The sequence below is a fragment of the Xenopus tropicalis genome, chromosome 6, assembly GCF_000004195.4.
Source record: "Xenopus tropicalis strain Nigerian chromosome 6, UCB_Xtro_10.0, whole genome shotgun sequence".
Classification (NCBI taxonomy): domain Eukaryota; kingdom Metazoa; phylum Chordata; class Amphibia; order Anura; family Pipidae; genus Xenopus; species Xenopus tropicalis.
Genome location: NC_030682.2, coordinates 150,789,802 through 150,816,528, shown reverse-complemented (window position 1 = coordinate 150,816,528; position 26,727 = coordinate 150,789,802). Strand labels below are relative to the sequence as shown.

Here is a 26,727-nt window from a genome sequence, read left to right as displayed (position 1 = left end):
CTAGTCATTCCTTATGAGAGCCATCAGCACTAAGCACTTTGCACTATGGTGGGGCCATCTAACTAAAGGCCTATGTGCCAGATTTGGCCCTACCAAGGATTTTTTGGCCCTGGTCTGCTCAAGGGATTGATAGAACTTTTTATATGGTATCATTTTCTCCTTGTGAGTTCAGAGTCGTGATTGGCTGCCTACATTCAGCTATACTTCTGGGTAAGAACTGTTAGCCCATAGCTCAGACATGGGCAAGACTGCATCTATGGCAGTGATCCATAAAATGTGTGCTGGGCCCCTAGGGGCTCTTGGAGCAGCGGCAGAGTGGCTCGGTGTGAAGGCCAGTTAGTGACCACCCAGAAGGTTTCAGAGCCTGGCGTTCTTCCTTTCAAAACACTATCAGAGACCCTGGTAAGCAGTGCCCCCTGCATCAAAAGCCTCATCCTCTCATGAAATGCAGGGCCTTCAGGGAGAAGTCCTCTTCTAAAGGAGAACAACATCTATTGCTGCTCATCAACAGCTCAACTTGCTAAGGACTGTAAGGTCAGTGTAAATTGCACAGAATGTGATAGCACACATCATAACACAGCTCTACACCCTGGGCCAGCCCCGTGGGTTTTACCTCTCAACAATGGTGCCAGCAAGCATGACACTGCTACAGCTACACCAGAGGTCAGTTCACAATGCACAGAAATTTGTAAAGGAGCAATAGGTGGCAAATCCTGCTCTAAAATCTACCTTGTTAGAGTATATCCCGCAGGCCATAAAGACAGAACGATTAAGCTTTCCGCAATCCTGGATGACCAGAGCAACAGATCTCTAGCCTGTTCTGCCTTCTTTGATGCATTCAATATTGAAGGCCCAAGCACTCCTTACTCCCTAAAAACTTGTGCAGGAATCATCAAGACAACAGGGAGAATGGCATCTGGCTACGAAGTAGTAGAGTCTATAGATGGACAGGTACATTTACCTTTGCCAACCATAATTGAATGCAGCAGGATTCCTGACAATAGATCTGAAATTCCTACACCAGATGTAGCACGACACCACGTGCACTTAAAACCTATAATGCACTTAATCCCTGAACTTGACCCTAAGGCTCAGATAATGCTTCTCCTTGGGAGGGATATCTTACAGGTCCATAAAGCAAGAGACCAAATAAATGGTCCACACAATGCTCCTTACGCACAGAAGTTGGACCTAGGATGGGTCATAATAGGAGACGTCTGTCTTGGAAGTGTGCACAAACCAGCCTATGTAAACAGTATGCTGACAAACACACTAGAAAATGGGCATCCCTCCATCTTCCAACCATGTCACAATAACTTCCTTTAAAAAAGAAAGGCCTTTCAATACAAACCTGACTCACTCTCTCTTAAACCCTTTTGATGCTTATGAGAGATCATCTAGGGTGTGTTTCACACATCTTCAAAAGATGATAATCAGGTAGCGATGTCTATTGAGGTTAAACTCTTCTTAGAAATAATGGAGCAGGGGCTAGTTAAAAATGATGCCAACAGTGGTTGCACCTTTACCCTTTAGACCTCGGAGGCAACGCCTACCTAACAACAGAGAGGAAGCCCTAAAACATTTCACCTCTCTTAAGCGCAGCTTTCAAAAGAAACAAGAGATGAAAGGCCACTACTTTACCTTCAAGCAGAAAATATTTGAGAACAGTCATGCAGAGCTAGCGCCCACCCTCACTGACACTGAGGAATGCTGGTACCTACCAATATTTGGAGTATATCATCCAAAGAAACCAGGACAGATTACAGTGGTTTTTGATTCCAGTTCTAAGTTCAAATGTGTCTCCCTAAATGATGTCCTCCTAACAGGCCCTAACCTCAATAACAAACTTCTGGGAGTACTCCTTTGTTTCCGTAAAGACTACATTGCCTTTATTGCTGACAAATGTTCCACTGTTTTCTTGTAAGAGAGAAAGACAGAAATTTCCTGAGATTTTTCCGGTACAGAGACAATGATCCTTCCAAAGACATCACAGAGTACTAAATGAGGGTGCACATCTTTGGCAACAACCCTTCCCCTGCAGTTGCAATCTACGGGCTCAGGCGCTCTGCTCAGGAAAGTGGAGTTTGGATCATATGTCAGGCAGTTAATTGAAAAAGACTTCTATGTAGATGACTGCTTAAAATCCTTACCCTCAAGTAAAGCTGCAATCAGTCTTCTCAAAAGAGTACAGGAAGCTCTCGCTTGCTCAAACCTTAGGCTTTACAAAATAGCTTCCAACAGCAAAGATGTGATGCAAGCCTTCCCTTCTCAAGACCATTCAAATGATCTAAGAGACCTAGACTTAGGAGCTGACTCTTTACCTGTTCAACGGAGCCTTGGACTTCTGTGGGACTTACAGTCTGATACTTTTGCCTTCCAAGTAAATGGAGAAGAAAAACCCTTCACTTGCAGAGGTGTCCTGTCTACAATAAATAGCCTATATGATCCATTAGGATTTGCTGCTTCTGTCACTATACAAGGTAAAGCACTTTTAAGAGACTTAACAATGGAAACATCAGACTGGGATGCTCCACTGGCACCTGATTAAAGGAATTTGTGGGCAGAGTGGAGACAACTCTGACAACCCTTCAGGTAACACGCCCATATGCTTCAATACCTTCTACAGAAATACAAAGCCAAAAACTGTATGTTTTCTCTGATGCTTCTGTTAAAGCCATAGCTGTTGTCGCCTACATTAGAACTGTGGATGTCTATGGACAATGTCACATTGGGTTTGTTATGGGCAAAGCAAAACTTGCACCAATTCCAGAGCATACCATACCCAGACTGGAACTCTGTGCTGCTGTTCTAGCTGTGGCACTAGCTGAACTTGTTACAGCTGAGATAGGCATAGAGCTCAAAGAGACTGTGTTCTACAGAGACAGCAAGGTAGTACTGGGCTATATCTACAATGAAACCAGAAGGTTTTATGTTTAGGTCAGCAACAGAGTACTCAGAATTAGAAGATCCACCTGTCCAGAACAGTGGCACTATGTACCTACTAACTACAACCCCACAGACCACGCAACCAGAGCTGTTGCTGAAAGTCAACTTAAAGACACATCTTGGCTCACAGGACCTGCATTCTTGTGTAGAACTGAACAAACTGCTGCTGAGAACTAAACATTTGAGCTAGTGGATGCAAATTTAGATGCTAAAATCCGCCCTCAAGTGTCTACATGTCACACAATGATCACTGACAACCAACTTAAATCCAGCAGGTTTAATAGATTCTCAAGTTGGAAATCACTTATCCGAGCTATCACCTGCCTGACCCACATAGCTCGCTCCTTCAAACATACCTCATCTACAAATGTAAGTACCTGCAAAGGATGGCATCACTGTAAAAATGTCTACACCGTAGCAGAACTTCAGGAATCAAAGAATGTCATTCTTCACACTGTACAACATGAGATTTATTCTAAAGAGATCAACTGCATTAGGAGACAAACCTGTGCCTAAAGACAGTGCTTTGAGAAAACCTGATCCATTCCTCGACCAGAATGGCCTATTGAGAGTAGGAGGATGTCTCAAAAGTGCAGAAATAGAGTTTGAAGAGAATCCTCTGATCATTCCAGGTAACCATCATGTTGAAACTTTGCTTGTATGTCATTATGATGCTCAAGTCAAACATCAGGGCCGGCTATTTACAAAAGGAGCTTTACGAACAGCTGGTTGTGGTGCATCACTTGCTGTAAACTCTGTGGGTGCATCACTTGCCGTAAACTCTGTGGGAAGCTACAAACACAAAAGATGGCCAATCTTCCTGCTGACAGACTTAGCCAAGACCCACCTTTCACCAGTGTTGGTCTAGATGTATTTGGTCCCTGGTCTGTTTCCACACAACATACTAGAGGAAACCATGCAAATAGTAAACGCTGGGCTGTCATATTTACTTGTATGACCTTCAGAGCTGTCCATATCAAGGTCATAAAATCAATGGACACTTCAAGTTTCATAAATGCCCTCAGATGCTTCATTGAAATACGAGGCCCTGTGAAACATATTCACTCTGACAGGGGCAACTAACTTTGTTGGGGCAGCCACAAAACTGCAAATCTCATCAAATATTAATGTGAAGGATGTAGAGAGATCTCTAGCTGACCAGGACTGCACCTGGAATTTCAACCCACCTCACTCTTCTCATACGGGAGGTGCCTGGGAAAGGATGATTGGCATAGCCAGGAGGATCCTCAACTCCATCTTCTTGCAAGTAGGAGCTGCAAGACTCACCCATGAGTTTTTAACTACTTTCATGGCTGAAGTGTCAGCTATCATAAATGCTAGACCCCTTACTTCTGTCTCAAACGACCCAGAAGATCCTTTTTTTGCTTACACCTGCCACTCTCTTACTCAAAGACTTGTACAAGCGTCAGTGGAGACAGGTACAGTGTCTTGCAAATACATTTTGGGACAGATGGAGAAAGCAAAACATTTTTTACTCTGCAGCCACAGAACAAATGGCAAACTGCTAATCCCAGTCTTAAGCCTGGTGACATTGATCTTGTGAAAGACTGCCAGTCGCCAGGTCTTGTTGCCAAAACATTTCCAAGCGAGGACAGAAGAGTCCGCAAAGTTGAGGTTAAAATTTTCAAACAAGGAGAAACCAAATTCTTCCTCAGACCAGTATCTGGACTGACCCTGTTGTTATCTCCTGAGGAATGAAGTGGTGGCATCTATAGATACCAGACGGGGAGTGTCATGTCTCCAGCATAGCTTTCATCATTTTCTTCTTTATTGTTGCTCATTAGCAGTGACCTCTGCTGGCTGTTTGCTTTAAATGCAGTAAAACATTTTCTGTGGAGCCTCTGACCCTTTGGAACCACCATACTCCTGACATGTGATGTATTGCAATGCATTGTGGGAGTCCAGACTCCATTTTGTAGCCCATGCTGTGGAAGAAGCACACAACATCCATCTTCTCCCCCATGGTAGCATCGCTACTTCACTTCAATTACACCATATAAATTAGTTTAATCGTATTAAAATTCACCATTTTGGGGTAACTGTTATTAGGGCAAGCTTTGCATCCTGTCAAAATCTTATTTCTGTGCCAATATGGGGGGACCTGATGCCCATGTCCATGCACTGGTTGCACAATTAGATTGTGAGGAGGGAGGGGGAATGTGAGGAGGGCAGCAACATCTAAGAAGTTCTGAATTGAAAGTGAAAATAACTCTCTGCCCCACCTCTATGCCTAGGGCAGGCAATATGTGATTGACAGTTGGGATTTTTAAATTCTTTTATAATGGGCATGAATGTGTTAATAAAAAAATGAGTTCATATTTAGTTTGAAATGGGTTTTTATTATACAGCTTTTTATTCCTGGGTCACAGGTCCACTTTAAGGATCCCCCCAAACAAACTCCCATTCAGTAGATAGCTTGCGTTTATATTATTTCTACCAAAGTGCATAACTTTGCACTTATATAGTTACATAGTTGAAAAAGGGTTGAAAAAAGACCATAGTCCCTCAAGTTCAACCCATCCGAGTAAATCCAGCACCCACAGCCTATACTTACCTATCTGTACACTCACATACATAAACTATAAATACAACCACTAATACTAACTGTAGATATTAGTATCACAATAGCCTTGGATATTCTGATTGATCAAGAACTCATCCAGGCCCCTCTTATAGGCACTAACAGAATCTGCCATTACCCCATCTCTAGGAAGGGCATTCCCCAACCCCCTCACTGCCCTCCCCATGAGGAACCCCCTACCTAACATCCCCCGGCAGGGCATTCCCCAACCCCCTCACTGCCCTCACCGTGAGGAACCCCCTACCCAACATCCCCCGGCAGGGCATTCCCCAACCCCCTCACTGCCCTCACCGTGAGGAACCCCCTACCCAACATCCCCCGGCAGGGCATTCCCCAACCCCCTCACTGCCCTCACCGTGAGGAACCCCCTACCCAACATCCCCGGCAGGGCATTCCCCAACCCCCTCACTGCCCTCACCGTGAGGAACCCCCTACCCAACATCCCCGGCAGGGCATTCCCCAACCCCCTCACTGCCCTCACCGTGAGGAACCCCCTACCCAACATCCCCCGCAGGCATTCCCCAACCCCTCACTGCCCTCACCGTGAGGAACCCCCTACCCAACATCCCCCGGCAGGGCATTCCCCAACCCCCTCACTGCCCTCACCGTGAGGAACCCCCTACCCAACATCCCCGGCAGGGCATTCCCCAACCCCCTCACTGCCCTCACTGTGAGGAACCCCCTACCCAACATCCCCCGGCAGGGCATTCCCCAACCTCACTGCCCTCACCGTGAGGAACCCCCAACCCAACATCCCCGGCAGGGCATTCCCCAACCCCTCACTGCCCTCACTGTGAGGAACCCCCTACCAACATCCCCCTGCCAGGGCATTCCCCAACCTCACTGCCCTCACCGTGAGGAACCCCTACCCAACATCCCCCGGCAGGGCATTCCCCAACCCCCTCACTGCCCTCACTGTGAGGACCCCCTAACCCAACATCCCCCTGCAGGGCATTCCCCAACCTCACTGCCCTCACCGTGAGGAACCCCCTACCCAACATCCCCCGGCAGGGCATTCCCCAACCCCCTCACTGCCCTCACCGTGAGGAACCCACTACCCACATCCCCCGGCAGGGCATTCCCCAATCCCCCTCACTGCCCTCACCATGAGGAACTCCCTACCCAACATCCCCCGGCAGGGCATTCCCCAACCCCCTCACTGCCCTCACCGTGAGGAACCCCCTAACCCAACATCCCCCGGCAGGGCATTCCCCAACCCCCTCACTGCCCTCACCGTGGAGGAACCCCCTACCCAACATCCCCCGGCAGGGCATTCCCCAACCCCCTCACTGCCCTCACCGTGAGGAACCCCCTACCCAACATCCCCCGGCAGGGCATTCCCCAACCCCTCACTGCCCTCACCGTGAGGAACCCCCTACCCAACATCCCCCGGCAGGGCATTCCCCCAACCCCCTCACTGCCCTCACCGTGAGGAACCCCCTACCCAACATCCCCCGGCAGGGCATTCCCCAACCCCCTCACTGCCCTCACCGTGAGGAAACCCCCTACCCAACATCCCCCGGCAGGGCATTCCCCAACCCCCTCACTGCCCTCACCGTGAGGAACCCCCTACCCAACATCCCCCGGCAGGGCATTCCCCAACCCCCTCACTGCCCTCACCGTGAGGAACCCCCTACCCAACATCCCCCGGCAGGGCATTCCCCAACCCCCTCACTGCCCTCACCGTGAGGAACCCCCTACCCAACATCCCCCGGCAGGGCATTCCCCAACCCCCTCACTGCCCTCACCGTGAGGAACCCCCTACCCAACATCCCCCGGCAGGGCATTCCCCAACCCCCTCACTGCCCTCACCGTGAGGAACCCCCTACCCAACATCCCCCGGCAGGGCATTCCCCAACCCCCTCACTGCCCTCACCGTGAGGAACCCCCTACCCAACATCCCCCGGCAGGGCATTCCCCAACCCCCTCACTGCCCTCACCGTGAGGAACCCCCTACCCAACATCCCCCGGCAGGGCATTCCCCAACCCCCTCACTGCCCTCACCGTGAGGAACCCCCTACCCAACATCCCCCGGCAGGGCATTCCCCAACCCCCTCACTGCCCTCACCGTGAGGAACCCCCTACCCAACATCCCCGGCAGGGCATTCCCCAACCCCCTCACTGCCCTCACCGTGAGAAACCCCCTACCCAACATCCCCCGGCAGGGCATTCCCCAACCCCCTCACTGCCCTCACCGTGAGGAACCCCCTACCCAACATCCCCCGGCAGGGCATTCCCCAACCCCCTCACTGCCCTCACCGTGAGGAACCCCTACCCAACATCCCCTGGCAGGGCATTCCCCAACCCCCTCACTGCCCTCACCGTGAGGAACCCCCTACCCAACATCCCCCGGCAGGGCATTCCCCAACCCCCTCACTGCCCTCACCGTGAGGAACCCCCTACCCAACATCCCCCGGCAGGGCATTCCCAACCCCCTCACTGCCCTCACCGTGAGGAACCCCCTACCCAACATCCCCCGGCAGGGCATTCCCCAACCCCCTCACTGCCCTCACCGTGAGGAACCCCCTACCCAACATCCCCCGGCAGGCATTCCCCAACCCCCTCACTGCCCTCACCGTGAGGAACCCCCTACCCAACATCCCCCGGCAGGGCATTCCCCAACCCCCTCACTGCCCTCACCTGAGGAACCCCCTACCCAACATCCCCCGGCAGGGCATTCCCCAACCCCCTCACTGCCCTCACCGTGAGAACCCCCTACCCAACATCCCCCGGCAGGGCATTCCCCAACCCCCTCACTGCCCTCACCGTGAGAAACCCCCTACCCAATACCCCCCGGCAGGGCATTCCCCAACCCCCTCACTGCCCTCACCGTGAGGAACCCCCTACCCAACATCCCCCGGCAGGGCATTCCCCAACCCCCTCACTGCCCTCACCGTGAGGAACCCCCTACCCAACATCCCCTGGCAGGGCATTCCCCAACCTCCTCACTGCCCCTCACCGTGAGGAACCCCCTACCCAACATCCCCCGGCAGGGGCATCCCCAACCCCCTCACTGCCCTCACCGTGAGGAACCCCCTACCCAACATCCCCCGGCAGGGCATTCCCCAACCCCCTCACTGCCCTCACCATGGAGAACCCCCTACCCAACATCCCCCGGCAGGGCATTCCCCAACCCCCTCACTGCCCTCACCGTGAGGAACCCCCTACCCAACATCCCCCGGCAGGGCATTCCCCAATCCCCTCACTGCCCTCACCGTGAGGAACCCCCTACCCAACATCCCCCGGCAGGGCATTCCCCAACCCCCTCACTGCCCTCACCATGGAGAACCCCCTACCCAACATCCCCCGGCAGGGCATTCCCCAACCCCCTCACTGCCCTCACTGTGAGGAACCCCCTACCCAACATCCCCGGCAGGGCATTCCCCAACGTCACTGCCCTCACCGTGAGGAACCCCCTACCCAACATCCCCCGGCAGGGCATTTCCCAACCCCCTCACTGCCCTCACCATGAGGAACCCCCTACCCAACATCCCCCGGCAGGGCATTCCCCAACCCCCTCACTGCCCTCACCGTGAGGAACCCCCTACCCAACATCCCCCGGCAGGGCATTCCCCAACCCCCTCACTGCCCTCACCGTGAGGAACCCCCTACCCAACATCCCCCGGCAGGGCATTCCCCAACCCCCTCACTGCCCTCACCGTGAGGAACCCCCTACCCAACATCCCCCGGCAGGGCATTCCCCAACCCCCTCACTGCCCTCACCGTGAGAAACCCCCTACCTAACATCCCCCGGCAGGGCATTCCCCAACCCCCTCACTGCCCTCACTGTGAGGAACCCCCTACCCAACATCCCCGGCAGGGCATTCCCCAACCTCACTGCCCTCACCGTGAGGAACCCCCTACCCAACATCCCCCTGCAGGCATTCCCCAATCCCCTCACTGCCCTCACCGTGAGGAACCCCCTACCCAACATCCCCCGGCAGGGCATTCCCCAACCCCCTCACTGCCCTCACCATGGGCAACCCCCTACCCAACATCCCCCGGCAGGGCATTCCCCAACCCCCTCACTGCCCTCACTGTGAGGAACCCCCTACCCAACATCCCCGGCAGGGCATTCCCCAACGTCACTGCCCTCACCGTGAGGAACCCCCTACCCAACATCCCCCGGCAGGGCATTTCCCAACCCCCTCACTGCCCTCACCATGAGGAACCCCCTACCCAACATCCCCCGGCAGGGCATTCCCCAACCCCCTCACTGCCCTCACCGTGAGGAACCCCCTACCCAACATCCCCCGGCAGGGCATTCCCCAACCCCCTCACTGCCCTCACCGTGAGAAACCCCCTACCTAACATCCCCCGGCAGGGCATTCCCCAACCCCCTCACTGCCCTCACCGTGAGGAACCCCCTACCCAACATCCCCCGGCAGGGCATTCCCCAACCTCACTGCCCTCACCGTGAGGAACCCCCTACCCAACATCCCCTGGCAGGGCATTCCCCAACCCCCTCACTGTCCTCACCGTGAGGAACCCCCTACCCAACATCCCCCGGCAGGGCATTCCCCAACCCCCTCACTGCCCTCACCGTGAGGAACCCCCTACCCAACATCCCCCGGCAGGGCATTCCCCAACCCCCTCACTGCCCTCACCGTGAGGAACCCCCTACCCAACATCCCCCGGCAGGGCATTCCCCAACCCCCTCACTGCCCTCACCGTGAGAAACCCCCTACCCAACATCCCCCGGCAGGGCATTTCCCAACCCCCTCACTGCCCTCACCATGAGGAACCCCCTACCCAACATCCCCCGGCAGGGCATTCCCCAACCCCCTCACTGCCCTCACCGTGAGGAACCCCCTACCCAACATCCCCCGGCAGGGAATTCCCCAACGTCACTGCCCTCACCGTGAGGAACCCCCTACCCAACATCCCCCGGCAGGGCATTTCCCAACCCCCTCACTGCCCTCACCATGAGGAACCCCCTACCCAACATCCCCCGGCAGGGCATTCCCCAACCCCCTCACTGCCCTCACCGTGAGGAACCCCCTACCCAACATCCCCCGGCAGGGCATTCCCCAACCCCCTCACTGCCCTCACCGTGAGGAACCCCCTACCCAACATCCCCCGGCAGGGCATTCCCCAACCCCCCTCACTGCCCTCACCGTGAGGAACCCCCTACCCAACATCCCCCGGCAGGGCATTCCCAAACCCCCTCACTGCCCTCACTGTGAGGAACCCCCTACCAAACACCCCCCGGCAGGGCATTCCCCAACCCCCTCACTGCCCTCACCGTGAGGAACCCCCTACCCAACATCCCCCGGCAGGGCATTCCCCAATCCCCTCACTGCCATCACTGTGAGGAACCCATTACCCAACATCCCCGGCAGGGAAATCCCCAACCTCACTGCCCTCACTGTGAGGATCCCCCTACCCAACATCCCCGGCAGGGCATTCCCCAACGTCACTGCCCTCACCGTGAGGAACCCCCTACCCAACATCCCCCGGCAGGGCATTTCCCAACCCCCTCACTGCCCTCACCGTGAGGAACCCCCTACCCAACATCCCCCGGCAGGGCATTCCCCAACCCCCTCACTGCCCTCACCGTGAGGAACCCCCTACCCAACATCCCCCGGCAGGGCATTCCCCAACCCCCCTCACTGCCCTCACCGTGAGGAACCCCCTACCCAACATCCCCCGGCAGGGCATTCCCCAACCCCCTCACTGCCCTCACCGTGAGGAACCCCCTACCCAACATCCCCCGGCAGGGCATTCCCCAACCCCCTCACTGCCCTCACCGTGAGGAACCCCCTACGCTGCTTCAAATGGAAGCTCCATTGCTCTAATCTATAGGGGGGGCCTCTGGTGCAGTGATCATTTTTATGGGAAAAAAGAACCCCCCCATCTGCCTATAATCCCCTCTAATGTACTTGTACAGAGTAATCATGTCCCCTCGCAAGCGCCTCTTTTCCAGAGAAAACAACCCCAACCCTGACAGTCTCACCTCATAGTTTAACCCTTCCATCCCCTTTACCAGTTTAGTTGCAGTCTCTGCACTCTCTCCAGCTCATTAATATCCTTCTTAAGGACTGGAGCCCAAAACTGCCCCCCATACTCACTGTAACTGCCCCCCATACTCACTGTCACTGCCCCCCATACTCACTGTCACTGCCCCCACATACTCAAGGTGAGGCCTTACCAGGGACCTATAAAGGGGCAAAATTATGTTTCATCCCTTGAGTCAATGCCCTGTTTATACAAGACAGCACTTTTTTGCTTTAGTAGCCACAGAATGACACTGCCTGGAATTAGACAACTTGTTATCAACAAAAACCCCCAGATCCTTCTCCATTAAGGATCCCCCCAACTCACTCCCATTCAGTAGATAGTTCGCGTTTATATTATTTCTACCAAAATGCATAACTTTGCACTTATCAACATTGAACCTCATTTCCCAGTTTGCTGCCCAGTTTCCCAGTCAAATCGCTCTGCAAAGCGGCACATCCTGCATGGAACTTATAGTTTTGCACAATTTTGTGTCATCAGCAAAAATAGAAACAGTACTGTCTATGCCCACCTCCAGGGCATTAATAAACAAGTTAAACAGCAAAGGCCCAAGGACTGACCCCTGCGGTACCCACTAACCACACTGGGATGAATCCCATCCGGTCCAGGACCTTTGTTTACCATTACATATTGAAAGGGAAGCCTTCATTATCTGGCTCCTCAGATGTATAGACAGATGAAAAATAAAAGTTAAAAATTTCTGCTTTTTCCCCGTTCTCATCAACCAACTTACCCCCCCGTGATAAAAATGTTCCCACCCCTTGTTACTTATACTTATAGTACATATTTGTACTATTCACATAATTAAAAAATAATTTTGAAATCTTTTTACTCCTAGCTGCAATATCCCTTTCCATCTCTATTTTAGCTTGCTTGATAGCTTTTTTGCTGCTTTATTTGCCCCCCTGTACCTGATGAAAGCCCCAGCTGCCCCAGCTAACTTGAATGCCCTAAAAGCAGGTTTTTTCTTACCAACCTCGACACTAACACTTTTATTCAGCCATAAAGGTTTTGCTTTGCGATGCCTCTCCTTGCTTACAAGGGGAATATACTGTTGTGTATACCTGCAAAGCAATGTTATAAAGATGTTCCATTTTCCTTCTGTGTCTAACCCCATGAAAAGCCTTTCCCAGTTGACACATTGCAGAGATGCCCTTATACTGGCAAAGTCTGCACGGCTAAAATTGAGTGTTTTAGTTACTCCCTTATAGAGCTGTCTCTGCAGCATTATCTCAAAGGGACCATGTTGTGATCACTGTTCCCCAAATGCCCCCCCCCACACAAATGTTAGAGATGAGTTCATTATTATTAGATATTACCAGGTCCAAAATAGAGTCATTCCTAGTAGGTTCTTGAACCGCCTGAAATAAAAAGTTGCCATTTAGCATATTTACTAACTTAGATTTTTCTGACTTAGCCCCCCCATTGCTAAAACCACAAAAGAGGAATTTTCACTAGAAACAGAGGTTGAGGTTGAACCATAAGTTCATCGGGGGGGGGGGGGGTACCCAGAGGGCACGTAGCTGCACTATTTATACCCCACACGGGGCCGCTCTGAGAGGCAAGTGAGTACTGGACGCCCCGCAAGGTGAGATCTCTGCATCTATTATTTATTATTATTTATTATTTCTCTATTATTTCTTATGTAAAAGGTCTCTCATTATTTCCTAGATTCATTATGCCTATATATTAAGGTTATAAAGCACAAAATGTTAATTATAGTATTATTTAAATGTAATTATTATTATTATTATCTAACAGAAATCTGTAAGATTCCTAGAAACTGTGATTCCAAACACAGAAATGACTCTCAGTATTGTAAGAAATCATTGATAAAGAAATTCATCAAATCTTTTTATTTTAAAATATTCTAGTTAAAATGTTTATATAAACACAGAAACTGGAAAACCTACCCATCTAACCACTGACATTATTGTAAATAAATATATAAAAATGGCCTGTCCAACTAATAATATTCATTTAACTTTTAACTTATAGCCCTTATTAAACTAATACTGTATCATATCACATATCCTTCTACTTATTATCAGCATTATGGGGTGGGGATTTCCCTCCTTCTGTGTCTTTTAATATGTGTTCCTAAATCTTTTATACTGTGTATTTTTATTTATTGCAATGTTTGTTTCCCTGTTTGTGCCTTGGTTGCAGAACCCCTAATATCCTTATCATTTACAGTAGGGGGTACATTATCCCTATAATACATGAGTGATACTCAGAGTTCCCTGTATAACTCAGCCTGCAGCCTTGTGCCTTTATATGGGGGGCACAGAACCCCTCAGTGACTGCTAATATCCTTATCATTTACAGTAGGGGGTACATTATCCCTTATAATACATGAGTGATACTCAGAGTTCCCTGTATAACTCAGCCTGCAGCCTTGTGCCTTTATATGGGGGGCACAGACCCCCTCAGTGACTGCTAATATCCTTATCATTTACAGTAGGGGGTACATTATCCCTTATAATACATGAGTGATACTCAGAGTTCCCTGTATAACTCAGCCTGCAGCCTTGTGCCTTTATATGGGGGGCACAGAACCCCTCAGTGACTTCTAATATCCTTATCATTTACAGTAGGGGGTACATTATCCCTTATAATACATGAGTGATACTCAGAGTTCCCTGTATAACTCAGCCTGCAGCCTTGTGCCTTTATATGGGGGGCACAGAACCCCTCAGTGACTGCTAATATCCTTATCATTTACAGTAGGGGGTACATTATCCCTTATAATACATGAGTGATACTCAGAGTTCCCTGTATAACTCAGCCTGCAGCCTTGTGCCTTTATATGGGGGGCACAGAACCCCTCAGTGACTGCTAATATCCTTATCATTTACAGTAGGGGGTACATTATCCCTTATAATACATGAATGAGTGAAACTCCATCTTAAATGCCATCAGTAACTGTGCACTGATCAGCTTCAATCAGAACAATGAAAGTGCCTCTGTGCGTTGCTATGGGCTGATCCCCTAGTGTTGTGCTCATTGTGCAATAACAGCAGGGGTTCCTGTCCCACAGAGCTCACACTCGTCTTTGATGCCAGGGGAATGAATACCAGTGATAGATGAACAAACCTGGAGACCTTTAGAAGACTGTAACATTCACTCTCTATGATATCTAGTTATGACTGAGCTGTTTCCATTTCTGTAGGATGATGCACGTTGGGATTCTGTTGACCTCGGTGCTCATTGGATGGGTCCAGAGTAGCCACAATTTTCTGAGCGGTAAGGGAATCCAGTTGCTTGGTGTCCCAATTGCTGTGTCTGTGTGTGTGTGTATCTGTGTGTGTGTGTGTGTGTATCTGTGTGTGTGTGTGACCAGAAGGAAGACCAGATTTCAATAACTTGTAAATCCAGAACCAGATTGAGATGCTCAGCCCAGCGCCCAAACATTCGTAATATATATAAGACAAGGTAACAAGGTTTTCTATCAAGTAAAATTCTTAAAAATAATTACTTTGCAAATATTTTGCTATAAACTCACCGTGACTATGTGACTACTCCATGTTGGGGAGAACTGAAATCCCTTGCTTATTATCTGAAGAGCTGGATATCCGTATCAGATTGGGTGCTCCAACCCTTAGTTCTGTGATCCCCAACCCTTAGTTCTGTGATCCCCAACCCTTAGTGCACTGATCCCCAACCCTTAGTTCTGTGATCCCCAACCCTTAGTGCACTGATCTCCAACCCTTAGTTCTGTGATCCCAAACCCTTAGTGCACTGATCCCCAACCCTTAGTTCTGTGATCCCCAACCCTTAGTTCTGTGATCCCCAACCCTTAGTGCACTGATCTCCAACCATTAGTTCTGTGATCCCCAGCCTTTAGTGCACTGATCCCCAACCCTTAGTTCTGTGATCCCCAACCCTTAGTGCACTGATCTCCAACCCTTAGTTCTGTGATCCCCAACCCTTAGTGCACTGATCCCCAACCCTTAGTGCACTGATCTCCAACCCTTAGTTCTGTGATCCCCAACCCTTAGTTCTGTGATCCCCAACCCTTAGTTCTGTGATCCCCAACCCTTAGTGCACTGATCCCCAACCCTTAGTGCACTGATCCCCAACCCTTATTTCAGTAATCCCCAACCGTTAGTTCTGTGAACCCCAACCCTTAGTGCACTGATCCCCAACCCTTAGTTCTGTGATCTCCAACCCTTAGTGCACTGATCCCCAACCCTTAGTTCTGTGATCTCCAACCCTTAGTGCACTGATCCCCAACCCTTAGTTCAGTAATCCCCCAACCCTTAGTTCTGTGATCCCCAACCCTTAGTGCACTGATCCCCAACCCTTAGTTCTGTGATCTCCAACCCTTAGTGCACTGATCCCCAACCCTTAGTTCAGTAATCCCCAACCCTTAGTTCTGTGATCCCCAACCCTTAGTGCACTGATCCCCAACCCTTAGTTCTGTGATCTCCAACCCTTAGTGCACTGATCCCCAACCCTTAGTTCAGTAATCCCCAACCCTTAGTTCTGTGATCCCCAACCCTTAGTGCACTGATCCCCAACCCTTAGTGCACTGATCCCCAACCCTTAGTTCAGTAATCCCCAACCCTTAGTGCACTGATCCCCAACCCTTAGTGCACTTGAGTTGCCCCTTGGTCTGTGTGTCTCATTTCTGTTTCCAGAAGGAACAGTCTGTAATATAATATTACACTGTATTTATTAAAGGAACCAATCTGGCAATATCAGGAGAGGCCCAGCAGAGCTCCGTCTATAGTCCTGCACCCCAGTTCTCAGCTGCAACAGCCATTGATGGCATTGAAGAGACCAATATTTATAAGAGCCCATGTGTCCTCACCAATCGCAACCATGAACCTTGGTGGCGCCTGGACCTGAAGAAGAGATACAAGATTAGGACAGTGGTCATTGTGAACAGGGGGGACTGTTGCAGTGAGCGTCTGAAAGGGGCTCAGATTCGTGTCGGAAACTCACCAGATAATAACAATCCAGTGTGAGTCAAAAACAATGACCTTTATCTTTCTCTCTGTATTCTCTGTGTAAGTTTGAAAAGTGTTTGGTCCCATCTGAATCAAATGTAAATGAATATGTCAATTCTAATTTTGCAGGCTAATAGTTTGTGTAACACTTTATTGTTGTTGCTACCTTGCCCTGCTTTCCCAATATTGTCCTAATGTCTCCATCTTGCCCTAATGTTTCAATGTTTTCCTACTGTCTCCATCTTCTCCTGCTGTGATCATCTTGTCCTGTTGTCATCATCTGTCTCCCCGTTGCCTATGCTCTACTTTTTGCCATACTGTCTCCATTTTGTGTATGGTCTCCCCATTCCATATTGTCTCTTTTTGTCTCATATTGTCTCCATCTTACTATACTGTCAGCATCATGTCCCACTGTCTTCATTATATTCTACTGTCTCCATCTCTCACAATAACCATCTTGCCCTACTGTCTCCATTTTGCCCTATTGTCTCAATTTGCTCATACTGTCTCCATTTTCTACTGTTTCCATCTTGACCTACTGTCTACTTCTTGCCTAAATGTCGCAATCAGGTCCTACTGTCTCCAACTTCTACTGTTTCCATCTTGTTCTACTGTCTTCTCCCTGCCCTAATGTCTCAATCAGATCCTACTGTCTCCATCTTGCCCTACTGTCTCCATCTTGCCCTACTGTCCCCATCTTGCCCTACTGTCTCCTTCCTGCCCTACTGTCTCCATCTTGCCCAACTGTCTCCTTCTTGCCTTAAAGGAGAAGGAAAAGGTTTTACTCATTTTTTAGTATGTAATAGAGGGCCTCCCTGTACCTGCGTCCTCTCGTCCCCGCTCCTCGCTTGCCTCTCTGCCCCTGCACCTGCTGGCTGCGTCCTGTAATGGCCCCAGCTGCTGCTTCTAATGGCAAATAGCGTCTCATAACCAGACGCTAGGGGGAGCGCACCTGCTTGTGCGCATGCGCCGCCTTTAATAGTAAGTCTCCAAGTCCTGGAAAAGAGCGATGCATTATGGGAATCTTTCTACCCTGCTCAGCGTTTTTTTTTCCTGTTTTGCTTCTGATCATCTGAACTGGAGATATATGGGGAGACTTAAGGGCATTGAGAGAACTGAAGGTATGCCTGCATTTTGAGAATAACTCTTTATTAGCCTTTCCTTCTCCTTTAAAGTCTCAATCAGGTCCTACTGTCTCTATCTTCTACTGTTTTCATCTTGCCCTACTTTCTCCTTCTTGCTCTAATGTCTCAATCAGGTCCTGCATTCTCCTTCTAGCTCTACTGTCTCCATTTTGTTGTATAATCTCCACCCTTCTAAACTGTCCAAACTGTCTCTATTACTATTAGCATCATGTCCTACTGTCTTCATTCATTTTTCTATTATCTCCATCTTACTGTTACAATCACCATCTTATTCTACTGTCGCAATCATGTTCATCTGTCTATGTCTTGTCCTACCATCTTAGCCTTAAATGCAATTATTATTTCTCTATTTCTGTTTATGGCTTCATTGTAATCCTTTCCTATGGGGGAACCATTTTTACTGTTTCAGTCAGACAGCTGCCAAAGGAAAGGGGTGCATTAGAAGGGAGAATCCTGTGGAATGCAGTCTGTCCTTCATCTAGATGCACCTTGGGATGGGCTTGGGAAAGTGATAATAGCATGGGGGGAACTCTCACCAACCTCTTTAGCCTTTGGATCAGTCCAAACAAATTGTATGAGAAAGTTTGCTGTTAATATTAGTACTCTATATCAGATCAGAAAGGGGGTCACATAGAAAATGCACTTTCATGTAGGAACATGTGCATTTCAGTCAATATTCTCAATATATCCAACATGCACTTTTTATAAAGGGGAGTATGGGCAGGGGATTTTGTTATGTTATTTTATTTCTTTGTCTTTTCGTTCAAAAAGGTGTGGTTAATATGATTGTAAGCTCTGCTGCAAGCAGATGGCGTAGACCCTTTTTAACTGAAACCATTATAATTAAAAAACAACAGAATTGAGTGGGTGCTTAGTTATTATTTTACAAATAGGTTTTATTATTTTGTCTTTATTACCGACAGTGCTAACTGATACCAGAATCAGCCAATTAGAGTGAAACCCTGTCAGTGACTCACAGCATGAGTGTGTTGTTTGCAGGCAAGGAAAGCATGTTAGGTTGAGCAGCTCACAGATAAATCCTTGAATTTGTAAACAATTAAGAATAAAATAATAGAAATTTTATGTGAATTGTGTTATATGGTAAAATATAACCCCCTCCCATCTTTATTTTATATTATATTGTGTTCTTTCCTACCGCCATTTATTCATCCATTGTGTGTTTGGCCCCCAGATGTGCAATCATCACTGATACCGCCAAAGTCTCCATTACTGTGTCCTGCTATGGGATTGAGGGTCGTTACATCAGTGTGGTCATTCCCGAGAGGGCAGAATATCTCCAGCTCTGTGAGGTGAAGGTTTATGGGGAGGAATCTCCAAACCACAAAGGTAAGATCTGCTGGGAATGTTGGCTCGGCTTCAGTAAGGGCAGGAATGGCATTTCTTATATAGTTATTATCATTCATTATTATAGTGACTTCTGGCACAGTACGCCTAATCTGGGAAGGTTAATTGGCTTTATCAGTCCCATAAGCCCAAAGCTGAGAAACGTTATCTGTTCCTATTCTAGGGTCACAGTGTTCCTCACAAACCTGCACAGGGGTAGAACCAATGGCAGCATATTATACTGCGCCCCCATCTGGCAGGGAAACAGTGTAAATATTTAAAGGTTTCATTCCAGTGTGATCACTTGAGTTGCCACTTGGTCTGTGTGTCTCGTTCCTGTTTCCAGAAGGAACAGTCTGTTATATAATATTACAATGTATTTATTAAAGGAACCAATCTGGCAACATCAGGAAAGGCCCAGCAGAGCTCCGTCTTTAGTCCTGCACCCCAGTACTCAGCTGCAACAGCCATTGATGGCATTGAAGAGGCCAATATTTATAAAAGCCCATGTGCCCACACCAATCTCAACCATGAACCTTGGTGGCGCCTGGACCTGAATACAAGACACAGGATTAGGACAGTGGTCATTGTGAACAGGGGGGACTGTTGCAGAGACCGCCTGAAAGGGGCTCAGATTCGTGTCGGAAACTCACCAGATAATAAGAATCCAGTGTGAGTCACAACCACTGCCTTTATCTTTCTCTCTGTATTTTCTGTGTAGGTTTAAAAACTGTATGACTCCATCTAAATCAAATGGAAACTTATATATCAATGTAAATTTTGCAGGCTAATAGTTTGTTTAACACAGTATTGTTGTAGCTACCTTGCCCTGCTTCCCAGTCTTCTCCTAATGTGACCATCTTCCCTACTGTCTCCATCTTGCCCTACTGTCTCCTTCTTGCCCTACTGTCTCCATCTTGTCCTACTGTGACCATCTTGTCCTACTGTCTCCCTCTTGTCCTACTGTGACCATCTTGCCCTACTGTCTCCATCTTGCCCTACTTTCTCCATCTTGCCCTACTGTGACCATCTTGCCCTACTGTCTCCATCTTGCCCTATTGTCTCCATCTTGCCCTACTGTCTCCATCTTGTCCTACTGTGACCATCTTGCCCTACTGTCTCCCTCTTGTCCTACTGTGACCATCTTGCCCTACTGTCTCCATCTTGTCCTATTGTCTCCATCTTGCCCTACTGTCTCCATCTTGTCCTACTGTGACCATCTTGCCCTACTGTCTCCCTCTTGTCCTACTGTGACCATCTTGCCCTACTGTCTCCATCTTGCCCTATTGTCTCCATCTTGCCCTACTGTCTCCATCCTGCCATATTGTCTCCATCTTGCCCTACTGTCTCCATCTTGTTCTACTGTCTCCCTCTTGTCCTACTGTGACCATCTTGCCCTACTGTCTCCATCCTGCCCTATTGTCTCCATCTTGCCCTACTGTCTCCATCTTGCCCTATTGTCTCCATCTTGCCCTACTGTCTCCATCCTGCCATATTGTCTCCATCCTGCCCTATTGTCTCCATCTTGCCCTACTGTCTCCATCCTGCCATATTGTCTCCATCTTGCCCTATTGTCTCCATCTTGTTCTACTGTCTCCCTCTTGTCCTACTGTGACCATCTTGCCCTACTGTCTCCATCCTGCCCTATTGTCTCCATCTTGCCCTACTGTCTCCATCTTGCCCTACTGTCTCCATCTTGTCCTAATGTGACCATCTTGCCCTGTTGTCTCCATTCTGCCCTACTGTCTCCCTCTTGTCCTAATGTGACCACCTTGCCCTACTGTCTCCATTTTGTCCTACTGTGACCATCTTGTCCTACTGTCTCCATCTTGTCCTACTGTGACCATCTTGCCCTACTGTCTCCATTCTGCCCTACTGTCTCCCTCTTGTCCTAATGTGACCATCTTGCCCTACTGTCTCCATCTTGTCCTACTGTGACCATCTTGCCCTACTGTCTCCATTCTGCCCTACTGTCTCCCTCTTGTCCTAATGTGACCATCTTGCCCTACTGTCTCCATCTTGCCCTGTCTCCCTTTTGTTCTAATGTGACCACCTTGTGCTACTGTCTCCCTCTTGCCCTGCTATCTACATCATGTCCTACTTTCTCCATCTTGTGTTAGTGTCTCTATCTTGCCCTACTGTCTCCATATTGTTTCCACCCTTTTATACCATCTCTACATTTTAGTACAGGTATGGGACCTGTTATCCAGAATGCTTGGGACTTGGGGTTTTCCAGATAAGGGGTCTTTCTGTGATTTGGATCTCCATAACTTAAGTCTGCTTAAAATAATTTAAACATGAATAAAACCAATAGGATTGTTTTGCCCCCAATAAGGGGTAATTATATCTTAGTTGGGATCAAGTACAGGTACTGTTTTATTATTACAGAGAAAAGGGAATCATTTAACCATTAAATAAACCCAATAGGGCTGTTCTGCCCCCAATAAGGGGTAATTATATCTTAGTTGGGATCAAGTACAGGTACTGTTTTATTATTACAGAGAAAAGGGAATCATTTAACCATGAAATAAACCCAATAGGGCTGTTCTGCCCCCAATAAGGGGTAATTTTTCCCATTTCAGTCAGACTGAAGGATCAGAAAGGAGAATTCTCTGGAAGGTCTGTCCTGCATCTAGAGATACACCTTGGGCTGGGAAAGTGACAATAGGATGGGGGTGAAAGCTCTCCCCAAGCTCTTCAACCTTTGGACCAGTCCAAACAAATTATATGAGAAAATTTACTGTTGAAATTAGAATTCTTATATCAGATCAATTAAAGGGGGTCAGGGGGCTTTTTACATCTTTTATGTAGGACCATGTGCATTTCAGACAATATTCTTAATATATCTAACATGCACTTTTCATAAAAGACATTTCTATGTAATTTCATTTAAACATGTCTACGTAACGTTACTGTGCTGACTGACACTGGAATCAGCCAGTCATATAAAGTTATAAAATACAAGCCCCTCCCACCTTCACTGTATATTATATTGTGTTCTTTCCTTCCGCTAATTAATCATCCAATTTGTATTTGGCCCCCAGATGTGCAACCATCACTGATGTCTCTCGAGCCCTCATTACTGTGTTCTGCCATGGGATGGTGGGTCGCTATGTGAGTGTGGTCATTCCCGGGAGGGCAGAATATCTCACTCTCTGTGAAGTGGAGGTTTATGGTATGGAAACTCCAAACCTGGAAGGTAAGATCTGCTGGTAATGGTGGCTTGGCTTCAGTAAGGGCAGGAAAGAAGCAATGGGAAAAGCCTAAATAGTGCCTCATTATACTCTTTTAGGTGGGGCACAGAAAATTGAATTGTGGGTGGAAAATCCAAATGTAAACATTAAATTACAACTTTAGTTTCAGGAAGGAATCTGGCAAGATCTGGAAAAGCCAGACAAAGCTCCGACTATAGGCACCCATCGGTGCTAATGGCTGAAAGAGCTATCGATGGCATCACAGAGACTGATCTCAATAAAAGCCCATGTACCCACACCAATCGAGACTATCAACCTTGGTGGCAGCTGGATTTGGATAAACGGTATCAGGTCAAGTCCGTGATTGTGGTGAACAGGAGGGACTGTTGCTCTCAGCGCCTTTTGGGAGCCCAGATCCGTGTCGGAGATTCCGCAGATAATAACAACCCAGTGTGAGTCCCACTTTCTCTGTTTTATGTGACTCGACAAGTTTCTTCTGAATGGACCCAGTTTCACATGAAATATTTCCCCTAATCAGGAATATGATTGATGATTTTAGGCTCAGGGCCTTTCTAAGCCTTTGGGTGCTCCTACTCCCAAGCAAGTGAGGCAGGATCTGGGCCCCCGGTGATGTTTATAAAGGATCAGCTGGTGACTCTTGTCTATAACTTGACTTCCGGTGCTTAGTTTGGGATTGTGCCGTATTTTCAGTATTCTGAGTGCTACTTAGTACTGATGATCCATTTCACAATGTTTAAAGTAATTTCCCACTCTGGCTAAGCTGAGCATTGGGTGTTTTGATTAGGGAAGCACCAAATCCACTTCCAGCTTTAGGATTCGGCAAACCCTGAATCCTGTGCAAAAGATTTGGCCGAATACCGAACTGAATCCTAATTTATGTATGCAAATTAAAATTTGGTTTGGTTTTCGGAAATTTGGATTCGGTCCGGCCAGAGGCAAGGATTTGGCCAAATTCCTGCTGGACAAAGGCAGAATCTTGGCCAAATACTGAACCAAATTAAAGTAAGTTTATGTAATAATCTGTATTTAGTTACTATCGCTAATTCATATTTTCTGCCGTCACTTACTAATTATGTAATTAAAGGGATAGTGACACTATTGCAATTTATCAGGAAAGTCTCACTATTCCTGTAATAAGGTGCCCTGGGCTAGTGCAACATTTTACACCCCCCTGCCCCCCTGAAGCCTCAGTTACTGAAGTGACTCCCGCACCAATATGGCCCCTAACGAGGAGCTCGGGGACTGTAGCTGGTACCTCACTGTCTCGCTCGCTACTCAACTTCTCAGTTATTCTTAACCGAAGGCAAAACCGAATCCATTTCCACCAATAGGAGAGAGGTTGGAAGATCCTCCTGGAATATGGGAAGATGCTTCTGTTCAGTAAATGTATTTCTCTTCCCTCAGGTGTGGAACCATTACTGACGTCTCCCAAGCCTCCATTACTGTGTCCTGCCATGGGTTAGAGGGTCGCTATGTGAGTGTGGTTATTCCTGGGAGAGAAGAATATCTGACACTCTGTGAAGTGGAGGTTTATGGGGAGGAATGTCCATAGCTGGAAGGTGAGTTGTTAATATAATTATCCTATTTACCTAAAGTATTATACATTATTCTGATTATACACTAATGATGAGCCCCAAGAAGGGCAGAACCAGTCATGCAGTTTCACTTGGCATAACCAAACTCATTAAGGGCAGTGGGGAGTGTGAGTCAGAGTAGGGCAAGAGATGGTTGAGTGTAGTGTTTGTGGGTCACAGTAGGTGCATGTTTGGGGAACCACCGAGGGGTAAAGGGATTTAGTGAGAGTGAAAATGTGAGCAGATTGGGATCAGAGCGGGGCAAGGGGAGTTTAGGAGGCCAGACAAGGGCAGATTTTAGCTGCCAATTTGGGTCCTATAGACTAATTTGGCATCTTATCTGCCTGTGTATGGGCACCCCTGATGGGCCTACCTGACCGAGATCTCTGCTGGAACATCCATTTAAATTGCATGATTTTTTTCGAGAAATGCAACATGTTGTTGCAAAACTTTTACAAAAAAAGGTTAAACATTTCACCTAAAAATAACGCAAAATTCAAAACTTTCATACGATCAACTGACAAATGATCTCGACTATTAATAAATACTTTAATGATTGCATTTTGTTAATCAAAAAATTCTCAGGAGTTTATGTGAGTTTCTAAAAACACAAAAATCCCATTGTTAGTAAATCTGCCCCTATGGGCCACAAGCACCCCATTCCCAGCGGTACAACAGGCGCCGGTGCGGGGAAGGCGCAATAGACACAAACTGACGTATTATTCCATGGCGAGGAATTGGTTTCTATACATTTTGTAGTTTGTACTAATTAGTGGTGCAATAAAAATTCTTCATGGGAAATGGAAATAATAACGTTATATAACATTTGAGAGTATTAAGTTCCAGCTTTTTGCTGCCAGTTCTTCCTGAAATGAAGCCATTTTCAGGGCGCAGGAACTGAAGACACAATTGGGGGGTAATTCTTGCTCTGTGCTTACCCCACTCCGAGTCATTCCCATCATCCAGAAATTGCTAACAGTACAAAAGTGAAATTATTCACCTACCGGCTGCCCAGTAATGTGGGGAATGGTCACCAGGAGAACGACTGTTTTACCGACCCTTATCCAATGGTTGTTGGTATTTTTCATTTCAATCCCCCCTTTAGAGTTCCAACCTTTGCTCAGGTCCTTCCTTACTTACTGACGGTTCCAGCTGAATGTAAGCCTTTGTAGGCAAGATAATGAGCCTTACCCCTAACTGTCACCCTAGCTGCCCCCCCACCGCTGCTCCCGGCCCCCCCAGGAAGCCCCCACAGAGTGAGAGACTCCATAGTTACATCAAAAACCGGGACCATATTATCTTTGTACAATGACTTGATCGTTGGTAACAGCTGGGTTGAGCGGTACCTGCAGTATATACTAGTATCCCCCATGCATTAAGGGGCTTATTAACTAACCAGTGATTTTTTTTTTTTTATTTTAAACTCAATTTGGATTTTTTTTCCAAAAAACTCAAGAGAAAAAACACTGCAACTTTTCTGACACTTACTATGCATTTCAACGGATACGTATCCGAATCTGACAATTCCCCGGGTTAAACTTGCCGAGTTCATGTAGAAGCCAATGGCAGAGCCCCCTTCCCTTCCCCTGAGGTTCTTTCTTTGGTCTTGAAACTTTAGAGATTTTTTTGAATTGTTGTAGCAACAATTCTATAAAATCAGGATTTTTTGCTGCAACAATTTTGAAAAATTCAGTTTTTTAGGGCTAGTGACTTTTCCTCGCAACTTTATTTAGCAAATATCAGACATTCGAAAAAAACTAATTTAGTGGAATTTGAAAATATAAAACAAAAATTTTTTGCAGATAATGTTTTTTCCTTTCAGTCACTGACATCTTTATTTACTTGTTCAATGCAGATTACTATGATTCGGTGTATTAGTTTATCATTGGAAGACAAACATTCGGACTAAAGATATTTCCATCATTTCACTGAAACCTGATTTCCTATCAAGCTCAGCGTGAAAAATTCTATCATTGGACCAATGTTAACTCTTTAATGCACATAACTCAATGGCCTTTCATTTACTTTCCACCCGTTTCCCTTTTGCGCCTCCTCTCTGGCTCTAACTGCCACTTGTGACTCTTTATCCTGCTGCAAACCGGCAACTAGATGCGTCTGTGAGTTGCAGTTAGAGGCTCTGTATAACCTGAATGTATGATTGCATTATATAAGATATAAACAATAAATGCTTGAGCATATTCTCACTCGTTTTATATTGACTCATTTGACTCACATGAAACCCAAATTCTTTTTTAATTAAATCATCCATACCTGTTATAAATTGATTTAAAAATCTGAGCTGTCAATCATATATTGCCTGCGGGGCAGGCAATATATGATTGACAGCTCAGATTTTTAATTGCAATTACTTTCATTTTCCATCAGTACTTCCTTGATATCACCAGAGGCATAGAGGCGGGGCAGGCAATATATGATTGACAGCTCAGATTTTTAATTGCAATTACTTTCATTTTCCATCAGTACTTCCTTGATATCACCAGAGGCATAGAGGCGGGGCAGGCAATATATGATTGACAGCTCAGATTTTCAATTGCAATTACTTTCATTTTCCATCAGTACTTCCTTGATATCACCAGAGGCATAGAGGCGGGGCAGGCAATATATGATTGACAGCTCAGATTTTTAATTGCAATTACTTTCATTTTCCATCAGTACTTCCTTGATATCACCGGAGGCATAGAGGCGGGGCAGGCAATATATGATTGACAGCTCAGATTTTTAATTGCAATTACTTTCATTTTCCATCAGTACTTCCTTGATATCACCAGAGGCATAGAGGCGGGGCAGGCAATATATGATTGACAGCTCAGATTTTTAATTGCAATTACTTTCATTTTCCATCAGTACTTCCTTGATATCACCAGAGGCATAGAGGCGGGGCAGGCAATATATGATTGACAGCTCAGA

General features: G+C 47.6%; 1 protein-coding gene across 2 annotated transcripts in view; it reads left to right on the top strand.

The window, feature by feature from the left end:
• LOC100498436 overlaps positions 1–26,003 on the top strand; it is an 83,906-nt gene extending 57,903 nt beyond the window's left edge. The window contains exons 8-14 of one of the 2 annotated variants that reach the window (XM_031904413.1): positions 16,253–16,535; positions 18,859–19,013; positions 19,400–19,682; positions 22,055–22,209; positions 22,368–22,656; positions 23,630–23,784; positions 25,655–26,003. In XM_031904413.1, the coding sequence (XP_031760273.1) occupies positions 16,253–16,535; positions 18,859–19,013; positions 19,400–19,682; positions 22,055–22,209; positions 22,368–22,656; positions 23,630–23,777 (1,313 nt within the window). In that variant the 3' untranslated portion in view covers positions 23,778–23,784; positions 25,655–26,003. The remainder of the gene's footprint in view (positions 1–16,252; positions 16,536–18,858; positions 19,014–19,399; positions 19,683–22,054; positions 22,210–22,367; positions 22,657–23,629; positions 23,785–25,654) is intronic. The other variant, XM_031904414.1, reaches the window with a different exon arrangement.
• Positions 26,004–26,727: the final 724 nt, after the last annotated feature.